General features: G+C 38.1%; 1 protein-coding gene across 1 annotated transcript in view; it reads left to right on the top strand.

The window, feature by feature from the left end:
- SecS (Sec synthetase) overlaps positions 1-22,295 on the top strand; it is a 180,303-nt gene that overhangs the window by 72,970 nt on the left and 85,038 nt on the right. The window contains exon 5 of the mRNA XM_067147362.2: positions 1,069-1,227. Within this exon, the coding sequence (XP_067003463.1) occupies positions 1,069-1,227 (159 nt within the window). The remainder of the gene's footprint in view (positions 1-1,068; positions 1,228-22,295) is intronic.

Consider the following 22,295-nt stretch of genomic DNA (forward strand, 5'->3'; position numbering starts at 1 on the left):
GTAAAAATTCACTGGCAAATAACCTTTTCAGGCTGAAGATGACCCTGACTAGAGGTCGAAACTGATCCCAATTGTGATTGACTTATAATGTAACCTTGCATAATTAAGTACTACAGTATTTCATGCCATCCTTTATTTAATGTCTACCGAGCTTAGTAGCTGCAGTCACCTAAGTGCGGCCAGTATCCAGTATTAGGGAGATAGTGGGTTCGAACCTCACTCTCGGCAGTTCTGAAGATGGTTTTCCATGGTTTCACATTTTCAAACCAAGCAAATGCTGGGGCTGTACCTTAATCAAGACCATGGTCGCTTTCTTTCCACTCCCAGCCATTTCCTATCCCATCGTCGCCATAAGACCTATCTGTGTCGGTGCTACGTAAAGCCAATTGTAAAAAAATTATTTAATGTGAAAATTAAGCATGAATATTGTACCATACATTAAAATTTTTTCTTTAAAAGCAACACAGAAACTATTAGTACATATGTGTGGTGGTGTTATTTTAGGTTGCCCTAAGATTTGTTGAACAGTGCAGTGAGTCAACGCTGGCTGATGTCCTCCTAATGAAAAGTGGCTGGATATTTCTGCTCGAAAAGATTGGGAGGGACGCAAAAAAGAAACAAAAATAACTGAGTTTTTTGAATGAGTATTTCATACTAAGTACAATATAAATGTACTGTAATCCTAAAAATGTAATTTTAACTATAATAAAGAACATGCATGAGGCCTACAAAGGGAGTTTTGAATTTGTTTGGCCTTCAAAACCTTTCAGAATTACATGTTGTAATTATATAGAAAATAATAATAGATGTTCATGGATTAACTGAAAAAAATCTTTATCCGAAACGGCTTCCCACACCCCCCCTAGTTCTGTTAACCTGGGTTGTATTGGATATGTTGCTATGCTGATGCTCTCTCTAGTACATAATCCCATATGTAATCTGTCCACTAATCGCCAAATTTTTTGGATATATTTACAACAGACAAATCGCAACAAGGAAAATAATTTGAATATAATAATATTTAATATTGTTACGATCTTTGTTATAATAGTTTCTGTTCTCTTTCAGGTGTTAAAACTTCTGCAGGGTGTTTCCTTGTTCCTATGGCTACAGGGATGAGCTTGGTTCTCTGTATGCTGACACTGAAACAAGAACGGCCTGATGCCAAGTTTGTTTTATGGTCCAGGATTGATCAGAAGGCATGTTTCAAGTGTATCATTACTGCAGGTGAGTAAAGTGACTGTCCCTTGTAGTGGAAGATGAAAATTATATTGATATCTCTATGTAGGGACACTAAGGATAATATTGTTTCCTAATGCTCCCTTTAGTAACAGGAGTGTTAAGTGTATGTTTATCTTTCATGGTCATTGTTCCCTTATGCCATTGCTCCCCTAGAGATCGCTTAGGGTTCACATTAAGCAAGAGGACACTTAATGTTCACCCAAGTCTGAAGTTGGCAAATGGCAGTATGTTTCCTGAAAGCTCTATGGTTATCTGCTTTAAAAATTAATGTTTAAGGTTAATAGCAGTTTGTTGTGGCATTTTTATTTCACAAAGTAACGAATAAATGGTAATGAGTTACTATGGAGAGAGTTCATTTCTCCATAGCAGAACTGATATTCAGCGCCGAGTTTGAAGCTTTATGAGGAATCAGCTGACTGAGAAATGTGATAACTTAGCCTTCATCTCCTAATTTTGACTACCCTCCTGTCTTTGCTACAACCTGTTTATACCAGCTATAGTTCTCACCATTATCATGTCTGTTACCTCTAACTTATGAATAATATATCCCGAGTCTATCCAGCTTACACTCCCGTAAAGCAAAGTTGGTCTGAAAACAGACTAGTATAATGATAGTTTCATCTCTGGGAGTTGACTTCCTTCTTACAGAATACTGTTGGTCGCAACTGCGAGATTACTGTATTAGCCTTGCTGCACCTCGATTTATTCTCTCAGTATAGTACCATCCTGGAAGAACACACATCCTAAACACATAAGAATTCTGCTATAGTGAGTACATCGCATAGGGAGAATTCCGTTGTAACAACGTTTTTTTTTTTATGTCCCTTGAAAATTCCTATATTAAACTGTGTACTATCCTTCGGTTATTGCAAGAACCTAATCACTGATGCATCCATTATTACAAGCTATTGAGCGTGCGTAATATTTCCGTTGTTGATATTTATGCACTCCAGGCAATTACAGCCTATGACAATATTCAGTTAATAGTCCTTACTATCAACATAGATGAACAATGCACTACAGTGACCGTACTGTGCTTTGAAATAGTCCCCACCCATAACTATGCACTGCTGAGATTGGCGATACATGTCCTGGAAACTTTGCAAGAAGGCTTCCTTTGGGATGGTGTTCAAAAGCCTCATCACGTTTCGTTGGATGTCAGGAATATCATCAAATCTCTTTCCTTTCAAAGCGAGTTTGTGTCGTGGGAATAGGAAGAAGTCTGGAGGATTGAGATCTAGCGAGTATGGGGAATGTTCAAGTTGCGCCACCCCATTTTTTGCCATGAACTGTTTAATACCATTATAAATGGTCCGTTATTGGATATTATAAATTTTCCATCTAACACATTCCTGGTTGCCAGCGTTTTGCCCACATGTGCTAGGTTGGGCTCATCAGTTGGTACCTAGCACACCTACCAAGACGCTGGCTAGCGCATACCATGGAGGCCAATGCGTAGGCTACTTGGAGCCACCAGCAGTGCCAATGCACTATGAGAGACTTTGTCTCTTTACCAAAAATTGATGCCTGCTTGGCTATCAGATGATATAGATGTTGTTTCCATAGGGAATCTGAAGTATTTGTCCCAAATGAGTAAATTTATAATGCCAATATAAATGGTCCATTATTACGGACATATTTCATAAAATAATTAGTTATTTGATGGATATTTGGACTACTGAAGGTGAAAGTCATGAATTCTCTTTTCTTTTTTGTTTCTCTGATTAGGTGTGATGTAGATTTATGTACATTCTCAAATCAAATTCACGATGGAAAAAGAATCAACCAACTCTTTAAATTTCCTAGATTTGACAGTAACTAGGGATAATGATCATTTAACATACAATATTTTTAGAATGCACACCCAAACAAGCAACACCAGTAGACAGGACTCACTTCATCCCACTGCCCAGAAAAAAGCATCATACTTTATTATGACACATAGGGCATTTTATTACAAGTAAATTTATATAATGAATTCAAAGTTATTAGATTAATAGCCAAACAGAATGCTTTCAATAATACTTTTATTAATAAAATAATTCATAAACTCAGACATAGCCCGATTGGATAGAGCAGTCAATTGAAAATCGTTAGGTTGTGGGTTCGGATCCCACTGATGTCTGATTCGTCATTTATGTTCAGTACTCTACATCTCTTTAGTAAGCACTGTATGTACTGAACATGACCAAATATGTTAAAAGTTTATTTTGAGGCATTGTTCCATTTGAAAAAATATAATTCTAAAATAATATACATTCTAAAAATGTGCGACAGGCTTCGGCAGCTGGCACAATTCCTATCCTCGCTGCTAGATTGAGGCTTCATTCATTCCATTTCTGACCCGGTCGAATGACTGGAAACAGGCTGTGGATTTTTTTCTAATAATAATGCAGTAATTAAAATTGTGTCTGGGCTAAAATAATGAGTCCTTGCTTACACTTCATTTCTGTGGAAACAGGACATCAATACCAAGTTTTAGGTGAATAAAATGGTGTATGGCTTTTAGTGCCGGGAGTGTCCGAGAAGAAGTTCGGCTCGCCAGGTGCAGGTTGTTTGATTTATCGCCCTTAGGCGACCTACATGTCGTGATGAGGATGAAATAATGATGAAGACAACACATACACCCAGGCCCCGTGCGTGGAAATTAACCAATGACAGTTAAAATTCCTGACCTTGCCGAGAATCGAACCCAAGACCCCTGTGACCAAAGGCCAGCATGCTAACCATTTAGCCATGGAGCAGGCCAAGTTTTATGTGATTCACCCTGTATAATAGATTTAGTAAAAAGCCAAAAATTAGCAAAGGCTAGGGATTCCAAAAATTATGCCAGTCCCAAAGGAATGACGTCCAATTAAATCAAGGTATAAGCCCAACTTGTGCTGAAACTAGGAGGGGGGAGAAACTAAAATCCTAAGTGGTTAGTGAAGATATAAATTTTGAAGATACCTAGTTGCATGAAGAGGAAAGAGATGAGGTTACTGAGGGTCAGTCATTCGAATATCCTATTCATGTCGTGGCTCATAACCCTTAGCCCTCTTTTTCTTCTGACCACTGCTGCCTCTCCAGCTCCATTTAAGAATCTGCTTGCAGAGGGATAACAGAGCACAAACATATTGACGGCATATTTACAAAAATCAGCTAAAGCAAACACAAAATAAATATAATACAAGTACAATACAGTATTCAGGTGCAATTTTCAGCATTTTTAAACATAAAATTATCTCAGGCAGTCATTTTTTGTCTGTTATAGTGCATTGTGTGCAACTTCCCAAAATACTCGCCGGGATGTAATCCAGGCTTTTTTCTGCAGGTATTGCTGAAAAAAACCACTCTCGCATCGTAATTTAGACTTACTGTTCATTGCCATATTTAGGATTACACCTAAATATGCCTAGAATTCAGTAACATCAATCCACGACCCCCTAATAGATTCACGTGTGAGGGGCGTAACCTTTTGAATGTTTACACTAGCATACCGGTTAGTCTCGCGCACAATTTCCGACAATAACTCGTCAGTCAAAGGTAATAATTGGAAAAAGTTAAGTTCATTCAACCATGCGGTTGTTTATAATCTGACGTACCTGTGAATGAGCTTTTGAAATCCAAGTCAGTGTCGCGGTATTTCCTCCATCCATCAGAAGAGGTACCAGCATTGCCATTCAGCATAATTTTCTCATTATCGGGATTTTTATCACTCAACTCACCAACACAATCTCATTCCGCAATATCTTTCTCACCAGTTAATTGGAAATCACTCCCACTATCGCTGAAATCAAAGTCACTTTCACCTAAAAGTCTGGCGATTTCTTTCTCACGCTGCTCGAACGACGCCACGTTGCTAAGCAACGTTTGTTTACAAACTCACATGGTCTGCAAAGAATCTGCACAAAGCCTGATTTCAAAGAGATTATAGCTATACATGGCTTCAAATTTTCGTCGAAGGTTTGCAGTACCTTACTGTACCTGTAATTCATGCATGCGTAACCCGACAAAGAAGTTATATAGGGAAGAATGTCATGTCGGGCGTTGCCCGACATAGGACCTATACGGGATATTCTCGTTGTCGGGCATGGCCCGCTGCGTGAGTGCTAAGGGTTAAATTAGGGTCACATTGAGGGAAAAAAAGAACTTCCCCTGTTATCTGATAAATGGCACTAATATTTCCTACATAATTTAATTGAAAAACTGGAAGGTCCTACCTTAACAGTTTCATAATACGTACATATTAATTTAAAAGCCTATAAAATATGTAACATTGTCAACTCACCTCCGTCACATTAGTCATTTTTTGCTGCTTTCTCTCCGGTGTTTGACATCCATACACTGCCTCAGCTACGGGACTACTGTCAGCCAATTACCTTTGTCAAACTTTGATGACGTCATCGGCTTTAGATTCTACACTTTACACTCTTCATGGATGTTCTCGGTGTTTCTAGTGCTGTGTGTTACGACTTCCTTTGTACCACCTCTCTCCAACTGACCTATAATAGCAGTTCTCTTTGCCTGCCACTTTGAGGCGTTCTTTGGCTGTTGGAGAAACGGCAACGTCTTTGTTACGCTGATGTAAATTTTCACACCAGTATGGGACTTATTCGACCATGAGGTATTGTACACTTTGCAGGACTATGTTCTTAAGTGGTTGTAGTTGATTATGTATTCATAAGGGAGCAGCTGGATGTCTAATTCCTTTGTTTGGAACACTGTCCAGATTTGTATGAAAATGAACTTTCTGTGTGTCAGTACTCTTGAAAACTTCTGGTACTTTGAAATTTGTTTACATTCTTGTACTGCGTAATACTCTTATCCCGTACTTGTTTACATTTATCCTGTTGTTGGGCTAAATGAATCTGTGTTACATTCAGTGTTTTCTAGAACTTGTTATTTGAATGGCGCACTATTTTTCTTTAATTTATTCTTCTATTCTGTTGTTTTTCCTCTCTTTCCTAATGTTTCTTATTACACGTTGTACAGTTCGTTGGGAAACGTCTGTTCTGATTAATGAATGTAATTGTAAATGTTATTCGGATGGAATCCAAATTGTCACTCTCACTGATCTTTGTAATATTTCCGTCATAATTTGAATCGTATGTGCGAACAAACGTCTTTGTCAGGTATCGTCAATCGAGAGCGAAATACCTTCGGAGCCAGTTTGCTCCCCACTCTTGAGGAACGAGAGCAGCTTTGCGAGCAAATAGGGGAAGAAGTAAGGGAATTGCACGACGTAGTACATACTGCAGGCCAGTGGCGCAAGGATATAGCGCATATTTCTGGACAGGTTAGATTGCGACACGATACACATGTACTCATGTGAGTTGACAGTAGTGTGTTCCTGCCTTTACCCTCGCACCACACGATGTTCAAGTCTAGTCCGTTAATGTTGCATTTACTATGGAAGAGAGTTCAGCACAGTGTAGGCCATCGACGCCAACAAGTTTCAAACCTTGTTGGGAAGGAGGGTATTTGATACTTCAAGAAAATAACACACAAAATGTTTAATATGTAATACAATATTGAATCACATTAAAAATTTAATCTGCAGCGCCGTTCCTTTTGTCACACCAACAAGTATGATAAATATGAAGGCTGGGAGAGGATAGAGTTACTAGAAAAACTTAAAAACAACACATTTGAGGATGTAAATACATTTCATATTACCCTACTCAACTCTATTCATATTATAATGTTTGATGATTCCTCAGAAATGATTTATTTATGTACCGGTACGTATTTCATTGCTGTTGTTCATATGGTAACATTTCCGAGCGGCAAGTACAGTACTGCCACGGTATGCAACGTGCCTGTCCGCTGCTCTCTTGTCGTGTGACTGACAGCCATCCCGAGCAGAGCAAGTAACACCGGTTCCCTAGAGCAACTGTGTGATGACGTCTATTTTACATTTTTGTGGCATTTGAGGTATTCACGGAACAAACATCTATGAAGTGTCCTGGATCTGTATTTGCAATTAGTTTGAGCAGATCTCAACAGATGGCTATAGTATTCCGGAAATTGTATAGAGAAATGCACTTGAAAAATAATGGAACAAAAGTCTATGTCACATCGTTTCCCGTGCGAGCGCTCGACAATGTCACGAATTGAATGCAATGTAATGAACACATTCTAGTCCGGAGATTGTTCTGGTGTGTTCATTTAGTTTCTCATTGACACCATAGTCATGCAGTCAGACGATAGTAGTGATCGTAATGTACTGTTGTCCCCAAGCAGTGTACACAAGTTGACGAAAAACAGATGCAGAAGAAAGAAAAGTGACTCCAGTGAGTGGAAAGATGTGAAAGGTAAACAATTATGGGACAGAGGGAAAGCTTACACCAGTAAAAGAGGTAAGCATGTAGAAGAACGTAAGAAACTAACAGATAATTTTGATTATAAATGTAGGAGGTCTGGGTGTAAAGAATTGAGTTACGAATGAAAACTGTCCTATTTCCTGGAATTTTATAAATTATCTTATGATGAGCAGACCCTTTATTTAATGAGTGTGTTGACTTAGATGAACCTAACAGAAGGAAAGGACTATCAGATGCAACTTCTTGAAAAAAAAAAAAGAAGCCACATTTCATTACAGATTAGGCTCTCTGCAGGTTTGTAAAATTACCCTTATGCACACATTTTCAGTTTCACACGGATGTATCCAAACTCTCCAGAGGGTCAGAGGTTCAGTGTCAGTGTTTCTAAAGACCAGAGGAGCGTGCATTTCAATCGTCCTCACTCCATTAAAGATGAAATCAAAAACAAAGTTACAGAACATATAAACAGCTTTCCTAGGCAGCCCATCCATTATTCTCGACACAGAACTGAGAAGGAGTACCTGTTACCTGATTTAACCTTAGCTAAAATGTACAGAGCTTTCAAATCAAAGCACCCTGAGGCTCAAAAACACCTTACATACTATCAATCGACCTTTTGTGAAATGAATCTGAAATTAGGCTCTCCACGAAGTGACACGTGCAAATACGTGCAAGCTTCTCAAATAGAAGAAGAGCAGAAGAAAATACAGACTGATTGTATGCTGCACCATTACAAAGCCAATCAAGGTTATAAAGCCATGCAGAACGATGGTGAAATTGCCGAAAGGAATGAAAATGTAACTGTGCTTTGTGTCGATCTGCAAAAAGTTCTATTCTGCTGTACACTCATCCATTCATCCATGTACTACCAACACCAGCTTGTCTTCCTACAATTTTGTTATACATGGCATGCGACAATAAAGTAGCTTTCTATCTCTGGAATGAGACAATTGGAAAAAGAGGATGGACAGAAGTAGCATCATATTTATTAAAAAAATATCACTGAAAACTTTCATCCGAGCAGTTTGCAGTGTAGAAAACTTACTGTGTGGTTCGATCGATGCATAGGACAAAATAATGACCGGCTACATCTTGTACTATTCAGGAAATTATTACCTCAGTAATTTTTTTATGAAGTTCATCAAAAATTTCTCTGTTCGGGACACAGCTTCCTACCATGCGACAGAGACTCCGCATTAACTGAAAAACAAAAAAACAAAAAATTTCTACAGTCCACGTTCCTTCTGAATGGAAGTATGTGATAGGAGAATCTTTTATTTCAAGAAACTATGAACCAGTAGAGATGGACAGAAATGACTTCAAAAGTCATTTTGAAGAATAAAGAACTAAAAATCATGGAGGCTATGTGGATAAAATTTACCAAAGATGAGCCTAGTGGTGTATATGTTAGAAAATCACACAATACAATAATACCATTCCAATATTATTCAGTTTTGACACCAAGAAATGTCATCATTGGTGAGACATTATCAATTTTTGACCTTGTTCCTTTGTATCCAGATGACCTGCCGATTACAAAGAAAAAAAAGGATCTTCAGGATATGGTGAAATACTTGAAGGAGGAGTATCATAGTTTCTATGTAAACCTAAAAACAGAATAACATCAGAATATAAACTACAAGCGAGTTGAAAAATATAACTTACAGTGTTGCTATTATTATTTTCCGTGTATATCAATTTGAATATATTTGTTGTATGTTTTCAAATTTTGCTGTTAATGTGTAACCAGATGATGTAATAGTAATTATTATACAGAAGTGAAAATTATTGTGTTGAAGTACCAGAAGGAAAAGCACAGTAGTTACTTTCTAAAATAATCTTAATTACTGTAAAGAAACTAGTTCAATTACGTTTTATATTTAATGGAACAGTATTTGTACACACCAAATCATCATAATTGGGCTAAAACTTTAAAATAACACTATTCTCCTCTGTATGCATCCATTATGTGCAAAGAGTGCGTGCGTGCACTTCTAACCTGTTGGTTTACGGAACAAAAGTCTATGTTACATTCTCTCGCGTAGCCATGTCCCACGGTCAACAATCATCTTTATTGCCATTTTTCTAAATATATAGGGAATGTAACATAGACGTTTGTTTGCGCATATGACTCATTTGTTGTGAAGAGTGTTCTAATATTTCGATATTTTGGTGCTGTACTGTTCCTAACTTGTTGTGGCTTGTGTTTCAATACATCTATTTTGTTCATCTGAAGTTGCCAATTCTTGTTCATTCCCTAGAGTCCTTGTATTTTCTTGACTGCTTGTATATTGCTGTTTATATCTTCCCCCTTTGTACCATCTATTGTATATCTTTAGTTGCCCAGCACTTGATGTGTCTCTTCCACAATCTCTCTTTATCTTTTGTATATAATATTATAATAAGTTCAGAATGATTTGGAAGAATTGGGTATAACTCAGCAACAAATCAAAGACAGAAAAGAGAAGAGGATTTTGAAGAACAAAAGCATAAGTCTCAAACTAAAAACAGTTGAATGGAAACAATATACTATATCGGACACTCAAAGGGCTTCCAGGTCGGAGAGGATAAGAAAGTTCTGGGATAAGAAAATGAAGAAATTAACTCAAATGTATTGATTTAAGTGCTCCAATGTGAGCATAAAATATGTAAATAATAAACTAACCCGCTTCATTTGGTAGTGGAGCTAAAACCGAACACTTCAAATGTAGGAGTCTCTTCATGTTGAAGTTTGCCCTTAACTTGCAGCCAGCCATGCGATGTTTACAAGTTCTGTTTCACATCCAGAAAGAACTGAGAAAACGACCACTGTTTAACTGGCTCAACTTTTTTTACAGCCAGCAGGCTTGCAGCTGATTGGACCCAGTTAGTACCGTCTTAATAGTTCGGGATGGGGCACCAGTCCAGAAAAGTAAATTTTCATTGCTGTGCAGAGATGCCAACTATTGTGATTCAATCGTAATAATTACGAATTACCCAACATAATTACACCTTTATGAATCACACAACAAAAATTACGATTTTTTGTTGATTTTTAAGTCTAAGTGTATGAAGTGTTCAAAAGGATACACAAGGTATGCCATTACAGCTTGAATTCTCAGAATATTATTTTCAGATTTCTCACTAATCATTACCTGTTTTTCGTTTAAGAATATTTCGAATTTTCGCGCGCCGAATGCAATGTGTGCTTCCAGTACTGGAAAAATAGGCACTTATGAAGTGTATAACTTGTGGAGTTGTTGTCTTTGTTCATCACATGATCAGATTTCCATGCAAGTATGCAAGTTCTTTTCCCTTTGTATAATCCTTGGTCTTTGTTTTGGTGGCAAAGTGGTGACAAACTCAGTTTTATTGTGAATACTGTGTGCATGACTGTTGAGGAAGTATTTATTGCAATTTTAGTTGCCAAATTTACATATATTGCTCTTCTAGGATATATGCTAATTGTGTGTTACGAAATGCGAAAGGTTTGAAATAATGAAGCGATTTATTGTGCAGGAAAATACGTGTGGTGACGTTACCATGACTAGTGACGCTAATAATAAACCAGAAGTGGTTAAAAATTTTATGGAGGAATACTCGAAAGAATGGCCCTTATTTCACACATGTTTTGTAGTGTGTGTAGCCGCGATTTTTCAGATGCGCATAATGAGGAAGAACAAGACTGAATTCAGTGTTAATATGAACACTGAAATGTTAAGTGCTCTGTTAGTGCAGAGGATGCACATGATATCAAAAGAAAAAGCATTTCACCAGTGTACGTTTACCAAACAGGAACTGCAAGCTGCTAAGGGAGCAACTACAGTGCTCAACAAAAGAAATGATCCTTCAACCTCCACTCAGATATGTACTGCAGATCACCTGTTACTTCAGCAGGTAAGAATTGTATGCTCTTTGTATGCCAGTCTTTGAATATGTTACATCTGGTTGAATTGTATGTTCATTGATTTTTCAGTAAGTAAGATCTCGGAAAAAAAATTCTATGGTCGCCCCCCTCCCCGTGCCCTAATGGCTGCATTACGAATTGCTTTTCTTGAAAGTTGGCATCTCTGGCTGTGTAAGGATTCAACGGGTGACGCTAGATGGTGCACAGAATAGGAGCTAGAGGGCTAGACTAACTGCAGGGAGGGCTATGAGTATATCAATCATGGCTACACCAAGTTCTTTGACTTCCTGTTAAATAACACACAGAATAAAAGCAAGAAGAGTAGACTAAACACACTGGAGGCTGTATTTTCATGTCACTATACAGTAGGTAGGCATCCAGAAGGTCGTCTGGTTTATATCAGATTGCTTTTTCTAAGGTACTCACCTTACAAGCTATGTCACCACTACCACCATTGGTCATTTTCTGTTGGACCCCCCCCCCCCCCCCCCCCAGCACTATGGACTATCACCCGACATCAAAGTTTTCGTTGAAATAAACTTTGTCGAAGCACAGGTCTGAAAATGCTGTCCCATTCCTCCCTGTAAGCTTTCCATTGACCATCCAGGATACGGGGACGGCAGTGTTGAAATCGTTTCAGCAGTCTAAATGCTTAGAAGTCCAGTGGACTGGAATCAGGCCTCCTTCCACGAATGTCTTGAAATGGAATTACACAAATTCATAATTCCTATACCATTTTCTGATAAAAAACACAGATATGTTCTGGCGGTATGACTTGAGGCCTTGTCCATATGGATCCACACTTGGTTTGAGTCCACTCCTTGCAATTGTCGGACATCTGTCTGATAGATAGGTGTCATGATGGATTCCTAGATGTTATTCTGTGTTTTTTAAATGTTTTTTAATTTAACTTTCATATCATGAACTTACTGTACCTGGCATCCCAATCCTATGCCAACTGTAGACTCACATGGGAAACTGTCATACTGGTGTTGAACAAAGCTGCTGTGCCCTTTGGCGTTGATGTCACAGTATGAAATTGCCTGAATGTGACCACTACTGTCTTCCATTTTGACCCCGCCAGGTGCTTTTTGTACAGTTTCCTGCAGTTCATCGTACGTTCTGCAATGTGGTACGGTAAAACGTAATGTACACGGGCCTTGTGTACGTGGAGAGGGGTGTACTCAGATGTGGGGTGATTAGGGGTAATCCCCCCTGCAAATTTAAAAAATGTAGAACTTGTGATTAACTGTGCCAACCATGCAAATGAAGATTTTAACGTTGTTTATTGTTTTCTTTTAATTTGAACTACATATTTGCCAGCAATATGCTGAGGTGCTTGCATTGTTCAGCTTAACCTGGCCTTTAATTAACGGCCTGCGTCAGTCTCTGTTGTATTCTGCAGTTGTTAAGACATCGCAGGTAATTCCCAGACATCATTAGCTAAAGATGACAAGGATATAATAAGACCTCTGTGCAGTCTTTTGATTTTAAGTGAATGGTTTTTACCTTTACCTTTACCTTTACCATCAAAGAGCTGAGTAAGAGAAAGTTTGGACCGGAAGTTGAATGACCATCAGAACAAGACTTTGTTAACAGTGAATGACCTGAATAGATAAAATATTTATGATGTGACGAGTTCATAATTTCAGACTGAGAGAGTCAGACATCAGGCAGTATGCATTGTAAACTAGCGATGCCTGTTTCTGCAGAAAGACATAATGTATTGTTGCCAATGTGATGTGTGAGTGCACGTGTTTATAGTGACTGATTATTTTTTTCACAGCATACTGAAGAAATTAGACAGTTACTTTTAACCGCAGAAATTGAATCTAAATTGCAGGTGAAGGTTCTTTTTGAGATGTGTAATCTCGACCTGATCGGCTGGCCTAGTACTTCTATTTCTGAAGCGAATCCTCTAAAAACATTCTTGTATTTCTTACTACGATATAGGTGTCCATTTATTTGTGTGCCCATGTGATGAACAAAAATATAAATATTTTAAAGAAACATGGGTCCCTGCTGATGACTTTCAAGTTCCCAGCAGGAGAGAGGAAATCAAAATTCCAGTAGAACTGGCTGCATTTGTGAGGGTTCGCCTATTTTAATTCAAAACCAGGAGCCCCTTTTCAGCTATTTTGTAATATATTCATCTGATTTTGGAATAATGAAAGGCAGTCGAGGTAAGCCTGGTTCTCGTGTTAAAATCCATTTAAGAAAGGGAAGAATGCTAAAGAAGAGTTCAGAGACCACGAATACAAGAAATATCACAAAAAATCCTGTTATTGCTCAAACTTTTCTCTTTGTTTTTGCAAACAAATATAGTTGTCATTGACGAAATAGACAGAGGTAGGAAAAATCAAATAGAGGAAAACCATAAAAACTCCAGTGACCAAAACTGTACTATTTTGTGGCAGAGGAGGTTTAACATTGAGAAGTCTTCGAGAATCCAGTCGCATATCTTTGGAAGGAAATCTAAGTTTGTATAACAGCAATTTTAGAGCATTGTTGCATTTTGAATTGATGCCAGCAACAGTGAAATAAAAGAACATCTTACATATTGTAATACTGATGCAACTTATCGAAGTATTGAAGTTATTGAAGTATGTGGACAAATTTTAACTAACGATATTGTCAACAAGATTAATGAATGTCCATATTTTAGTGTTCTAGCAGATGAAACTGCTAATGTTTCAGGTATTGAACAAACGTTCCCCATTATGTATCCCGTCTGTTGCCTTTTTAAATCATTTGTTCCTACGTGGAGAAGTACTACTTCTTCATTCCTGCTACATTCGTCCTCTATTTTCCTGTTCAACTGTTCTGCAGAAATTCCCAGCAAACACATCACTTTCACTGACTTATTTTCCTGTCCTATATGCCGCACTATAGAATTACTTATCACCACGCGGTTTACAGGTTTAATATTCTCCACAGATGAATGAGTGCCTATATTTCTCATATACACTTCCTGTAACTTTTTTTTTTTAGTTCCGCAATCATGAGATTTGCTTCATTTAATTTCCACTGAAGTTCATCCATTTTTGCTTTGACGCTAGTCACATTCCCATTCATGAAACACTTGCTACATGCCATCCTTTCCTTATCATTCTCCAGGGCCTGTAGCTTACCACACTTGAAATTAATCCACATTCCACATGTATCATACTTTGCACCTGATCTTAAGTTCCTGTTACATTCCATACACTTCACGTTCATGTTCACTGCCTCTTCTGAAGCTGGTTGAAAAGGGCCCGGGTTTAACTCCGAGCCTGCTATAACAAGTAATGTGGTAATCAGTGCCAATGATATGAGACTTCCCGGGTAACTGCCTACTACAAGTTCGCATTCCAGCACGCACTCACTCTGTAGTCCCCTCCCTGCTTGCCCATGTCCTGATTGCTGCTCGCCAAGCTGATAAGGAAATACCCATCGCTGCACAAACACCTCTCCTCCCTTCAACAGTCAAATAGTGACTCCCTGATAATAATTTTAAGCTTTCATTCATCTGTGGAGAATATTTTAAGCTTTGTGACAACCGAGAAAAAATACCATAACCCTGAGATAAGTCTGGAGTGACTCACCTACTGGAGTAGTCTGGGAAGGAATCCACAAGGGGAACAGCATCGACAGCAATATTGATTTCATCATCCGATGCCTTCACAACTGACTGAGGAAAAATTATTTCTATTTCTATGTTCTTTAGGAAATATTTATATTGTAGAAATTGATTATGGAACTGACTCAACATGTAATAAATGAAGGAGGAGAAAAACGGACATCCTTTAATACTCCTCTGGGTCATTAGTCTCATAGTTAGATTCTTGATTAATTTGTCGACCAACTTTCCGATGAATCTCTAACTTATCAACCCCTATTTGATTTGGAATTTCTTGCAAGAAAATGAAAATGAACTTGGACTCTATATTTATCAGTTCTTTTCCAAGATTTTCAAACAAATTAACACAAGTCTTTGAAAGAAAAGATGTGGAAAATCCAGGAGATAAGCTGAAAAATTGATTAACAGTAACAGTTGATTCTATAAATTCAGAATGTTGAATCGCAGCTGTGAATGAAAATGCCTTACTTAATGTTTTCAGGACCTACACAGTTCTGAATTTCTAGAAGTAAGTGAACAATGACATCATGCAGCTTTGAAAAATAGGGAATACCATCAAAGTGTTCAATCCAGACTGTCTCGCAGAATTTGAGTAATTTTTTCTCATTTTTTTTTTTTTTTTTTTTAGTAGTTGTCTTACATTGCTCAATGAGTTTCTTTAAAATAGTCCCTCTTTTCAGTGATGCTCTAAGAAATGACATAATACTGTCCACTGTGGCCAAATAATTCCTTATACGAGGCACATTTCATGCATGAGAAAGTGCTAAATTAAAATAATGGTTTTCACATTGCACATACAGTACATGAGGGTACTTCTCCCTTACTTTAACAGCACAACCATCTAGAAACAATATTTCATCATTTGGAAGATTTCCTTAAATTTGTTGCCGTATATGATCCTGGTGGATTTCCATTGGCCAATGTTCTCGTAGAATATCTGCATAATCTTGGTCTAAATTTGCATGATTTGAGAGATACGGGTTTTGTTGGAGCCAGCAATATGAATGGACAATGTAATGGCTGTGCTGTTAAAGTAAGGGAGAAGTACCCTCAAGTACCGTATGTGCAATGTGAAAACCATTATTTTAATTTAGCACTTTCTCGTGCTTGCAATGTGCCTAGTATAAGGAATTATTTGGCCACAGTGAACAGTATTATGTCATTTCTTAGAGCATCACTGAAAAGAGGGACTATTTTAAAGAAACTCATTGAGCAATGTAAGACAAGTACTAAAAAAAAAAATGAGAAAAAATTACTCAAATTCTGCGAGACAGTCTGGATTGAACACTTTGATGGTATTCCCTATTTTTCAAAGCTGCATGATGTCATTGTTCACTTACTTCTAGAAATTCAGAACTGTGTAGGTCCTGAAAACATTAAGTAAGGCATTTTCATTCACAGCTGCGATTCAACATTCTGAATTTATAGAATCAACTGTTATTGTTAATCACTTTTTTGGCTTGTCTCCTGGACTTTCCACATCTTTTCTTTCAAAGACTTGTGTTAATTTGTTTGAAAATCTTGGAAAAGAACTGATAAACATAGAGTCCAAGTTCATTTTTATTTTCTTGCAAGAAATTTCAAATCAAATCAGGGTTGATAAGCCAGAGAGATTCACCAGAAAGTTGGTCAACAAATTCATCAAGAATCTAACTATGGGACTAATGACCCAGAGGAGTATTACAGGATCTCAGTTTTTCTCCTCCTTCATTTATTACATGTTGAGTCAGTTACACAATCAATTTCTACAATATAAATATTTCCTGAACATAGAAATAGAAATAATTTTTCCTCAGTGAGTTGTGAAGGCATCGGATGATGAAATCAATATTGCTGTTGATGCTGTTCCCCTTGTGGATTCCTTCTCAGACTACTCCAGTAGGTGAGTCACTCCAGACTTATCTCAGGATTATGGTATTTTTTCTTGGTTGTCGGATATGTTTCCTAACTACACAAAGCTTAAAATTATTATCAGGGAGTCACTATTTGACTGTTGAAGGGAGGAGAGGTGTTTGTGCAGTGATGGGTATTTCCTTATCAGCTTGGCGAGCAGCAATCAGGACATGGGCAAGCAGGGAGGGGACTACAGAGTGAGTGCGTGCTGGAATACGGACCTGTAGCAGGCAGTTACCCGAGAAGTGTCATATTGTTGGCACTGATTACCACATTACTTGTTATAGCAGGCTTGGAGTTAAACCCGGGCCCTTTTCAACCAGCTTCGGAAGAGGTAGTGAATGTGAGGTGTTTGGGATGTAAGAGGAACTTAAGATCAGGTGCAAAGTATGATTCATGTGGAATGTGGTTTCATTTCAAGTGTGGTAAGCTACAGGCCCTAGAGAATGATAAGGAAAGGATGGCATGTAGCAAGTGTTTCATGAAAGGGAATGTGACTAGCGTCAAAGCAAAAATTGATGAACTTCAGCAGGAATTAAATGAAGCAAATCTCATGATAGCGGAACTACAAAAGAAGTTGCAGGAAGTGTATATGAGAAAAGTAGGCACTCATTCATCTGTGGAGAATATTAAACCTGTCAATTGTGTTGTGATAGGTGATTCTATTGAACAGCATATCGGACAGGAAAATAAGTCGGTGAAAGTGATGTGCTTGCCGGGAAATTGAGCAGAACAGTTGAACAGAGAAATAGAGGACGAATCCGGCGGGAATGAAGAAGTAGTAATTCTCCATATAGGAACAGATGATTTCAAAAGGCAACCGACCGGATACATAATGGGGGACATTTATGATCTAGTGAACTCTACTAAGAAAAAGTTCCTGAAGAAAAATGTAGTGGTGTACTAAGGAGACCAGGTATATCGTGGAAGAAGATTAGCCGGTTGAACGAAGAGCTTCAGAGGGTGGCCGAAAGTTCCGGATCACTCTTTGTAGACGGCAGCAGTTCGATCAATGACAGGGACATCAGCAGGGATCGACTTCATCTGAACCAGCGAGGAGTGGTGAGACAAGGTGAAATCTTCTCGAGGTTTACCAAGTCTTTTTTCACGAAACCAGATGACAGCGCACAATGTGCAGCCAAATGACGATCCATGATAGGAGCAGATTTGATGCAACTAGAGCAATAAAGGTGCCACCAACAGGATATTGTGAGAGGCAGTGATACCGGATCGGGTACGTTTCTTAGTTTGTTGCTGGTAAACTGTGGAAGTATTGGTAATAAAATCGTGTAATTCGAAAACTTAGTTGATACGAGTGACCCTGATATAATTGTGGGAACAGAAAGTTGGTTATCGGATAATATATATATATACACACACACACTGAAGAACCTTGTTTATCCAGCCCTCATTAATCCAGATCTCTGGTTTATCCGGATCGAAAATAATAAAAGAAATGTTTACTTGTACAGCATTTCTTTTATGGGGTCGACTCTTCTTGAATGTCTTTTCTGCCAAGGATAGTTAAGGACAAGAATTGGAAGTAATTCGGCCACGGTCTATCCATGGTACCGTCCACGCATTCGCCTGGAATTGAGAATGGGAAACCGTGGAGAACCATTCCCGGACAGTCGAGGTGGGATTCAAACCCTTGCTCTTCTGAATGCAACGCGCTACCAATGTGCCTCAGCATGCAGAGCTACGCTGCTCGGAAAACATTGTTAAGTCACTTCATCAATCACTTTTTTAATGACGGTCCTGCTGACATCGAATCTATGACACTCGTCCGCTACTGCAGACGTTGTTATCTCGGGTTCACATCATTGCTCAGTAATGACCCTCTGTGTGATTGCTTAAGACAATGAAAGAGGAAAGGAATGAGTCATCATATCCAGTAGTCTGTGAGAGACCACATCAGTAGCTGAAAGTTAACACCACGTGGTACAGTTACAGTATTTTCCTGTGCAGTATTGTATTGTTTGAATGAGCATGAAATGGCTCTAAAATGGAAGAAAGTGATTGTTTCCATGGACAAAAAATTAGAAGCATAGAACAGGCTGGACAAAGGAGAACTTCTGAAAAATATTGCTGTAGACTATGGCATAGAGACTTCAGCTGTGTCTAATTGGAAGGAAAACCAAAAAGAAATTGAAGACTTCTGCTTTAAAATGATGACGAAGGATAGTTTAGAGAATTGTGCCACAGTAAAGAAAGCTAGAAATGAATCTCCAGATGACATATTATTCATGTGGTTTAGTGAAAAAGGAGAGCATGCTGTTCTGAATTTAGGGCCAATTTTACAAGATAAGGAGCTAAGTTTAAACAGCAAGCTAGCAAATGCAGATCCTAACTTCACAGCTAGTCAGGGTTGGTTGGATAAGTGGAAAGCTTGTTATGGCATTTGCCAGCACCAGCTTTCAGTGACTGGTGAAAGTTTTTCAGGGAATAAAGTCGCTGCTAACAGTTTCATAAAGGAATTTCAGGACATTATTTGCTCCGATAACTTAATGCCAGATCAGATATATAACACTAATGAATCAGAGCTGTTTTATCGCATGCTACCAAATAAGACACTAGCGTCTAAATTAACTGAATCAACAAGGGGTTATAAGAGAAGTAAAGATCGCATTACAATTATGGCATGCGCAAATGCATCTGGAAGACATAAATTTCCTTTCCTGTTACTAGGGAAATAAAGAAATCCCCGTGCTGTTAAAAATGTGAATCGATCTGCCTTGCCGGTTTCTTACACATCCCAAAAGAATGCATGGATGTACAACGGAACTACCAAAAACTGGTTTCAAGAAGACTTCGTGCTGAACGTAAAAAGGTTTTTAATGAAACAAGATTTGCCACTGAAGGCCATTTTGTTCATTGACAATGCGCCTTCACATCCGGGATTAGAAGAGTTGGTTAGTGGTGATATCCGAGTGAAATTTCTGCCACCTAATGTAACAGCTCCATTGCAACCAGTGGACCAGGGTGTATTGGAAAACATCAAGCAGTTATACAGGAGGCAGCTGCTCAGCAAATTGATTGAAGAAGAGGGGGAATATGGTGTAATTTTGGTATTGAAATCAATAAATATGAAAGACATTATTTATATGATCGCATCTGCATGGGATCAAGTTAATGAAATGACAATTAAAAAGTCATGAAAAAATCTATGGCCTTCTTCTATCTGTGCATCTACCACCAAGGTTTGTGAAGTTGTGGACTCTTCTGAGTTCCCTGACACATTTGCATGCATTCCTGGATGCTCGAATGTAGATGAGAACGACGTAAATGACTGGTTGAAAAATTACTGTAACTCAGACTACGGCATAATGACAGATTAAGAAATTATTGCCTCTTGTTCCTCACAGGTAATGACAAGGGTGATGTTGAATATGAAAATTAAATCAGCGCTCTATCAGAAGAAACAATGACTCGTGGAGAGGCAACAATGTAACTGGACAAACTGATGGCCTATTTAGAATCCCAGGCTGAAACCACACCGACAGAACTGATGTTAGTAAAACGTCTTCGTGATCGTGCTGCGTGAAAATGCTATACAAATGTAAATGAGAAAAATCTCTCACATTATTTTACTGCATTAAACAGTCATAAATGTAAGAAAAGGGTTCTTATATTTTTTGTACAATTTAAAAAAGATATTACTGTACAGTTTATGTTAATAGATTATATAACATGTACTGTATTTGTTTTTTAGTTTTTCTGGATTATCCAGATTTTTAATAATCTTGTGTAATTCAGAAATATTCAGGTCAAAATTTCAAACTTTTAGACGGGGTAGAGGTTCAAAAGGAAGGGGGGACTTTTCATTTGTATTAGGTCAGAGCTAAGCAGTACATAAAAACGGGTTCTCGATGACTACAAAATAATTGGGGTGGAGGTAAATAATGCACCCAATAAACAAAATATAGTATATTGGAGCTTATCATCCACCCAGATCAGGCTTAAATATGATCACTAGTCTTTCAGAATTGACATGTGCAAATATAAGCTATGTGAAGAGAACTATAATTGCAGGGGATCTAAACCTACCAGCAGTAAACTGGGCTGGTCGACTAGAGGGGGCCTATCACAGGAAACATTTAACTTATTAGTGTGGAATAATGGCTTTTCCCAAGTTGTTACAAAGATGATGATGCTTGTTTTTTAAAGGAGCCTAACAACGATGGTCGTCGGCCCTTGTTACAACGAGTACTTTTAGATGTTTTTCTAGTCAGACCAGATGATATACAATAATATCTTGTGATGTAATTCAGGGGATTAGTGACCATAGTGCAGTGGTACTCTATCTCTCTTGGGAAACTTGTATTATGAGGCATGTGGCAATTTCTAAGACTGTTTGGTGCTATGCACGGGGAGACTCTGTAGGTTTTCAAAACTATTTGAGGTTGTGCTGTACTAATTGGTTAAGAGAAGTCAAGGGGATGGAAGATATTTGGGAGAATTTCAAAACCATTTTAGATACTGGACTGAATAAATTCGTTCCCAAAATGATAATTAGGGAAAAATTCAGATTCGCCATACTACACCGTGACTATCAGGAAGCTTAAACATAAGACTTACGAGAGCGTTCAACAGAAGAAATAATAATGATGCATGCATAACGGTGTATAGAAGTTTGATGAAAATTTTGCTAGCAGAAAAGAAAGTGGCTGATGAGAAATATCTTGGCAATATCCTAAATGAAAATCAAGATTCCTGGAACCCATATTTTAAATATATACGAAGATTGAAGGGAGAGAACAAGTCAGTTCTTTCTCTTTGTATAGGAGAAGATTTATTGGCAACAACAAATATAGATAAAGCGGATCGTTTTATGGAAGGTTTTATAATCTAGTTCTGAAAAACGGTCACACTAATGTACAAATATTTACCGTACTTTCGTTCGTGGAGTATCAAGAGTTACTACCAATATAAATGGTCCGTTATTGGACATTATAAATTTTCCAGCTAACTCATTCCTGTTTGCCAGCGTTTCGCCCCCGTGTGCTAGGCTGGGCTCATCAGTTGGTACCTAGCACACCTACCAAGCCGCTGGCTAGTGCATACCATGGGGGCCACTGCGTAGGCTGATTGTAGCCACCGGCAGTGCCGATTGGTATTATAAATTTACTCATTCGGAACAAATATTTCAGATTCCCTATGGGAATCAACATCTATATCGTATCAAGAGTTACGTGGACAAAAATAATCAGTAGTGTTTTGCTAGCTACTCACGTTGAAGAGTATAACTATTTATTACGGAAAATAATCTGTGACATTTGAATGAACTATTGCTTCATGTGAATGCTTGATATGACCGAGAGTATAATGGTGCCAATAAAATCCTTTGCAA

The sequence above is a fragment of the Anabrus simplex genome, chromosome 5 (genome assembly GCF_040414725.1).
Source record: "Anabrus simplex isolate iqAnaSimp1 chromosome 5, ASM4041472v1, whole genome shotgun sequence".
Lineage (NCBI taxonomy): Eukaryota > Metazoa > Arthropoda > Insecta > Orthoptera > Tettigoniidae > Anabrus > Anabrus simplex.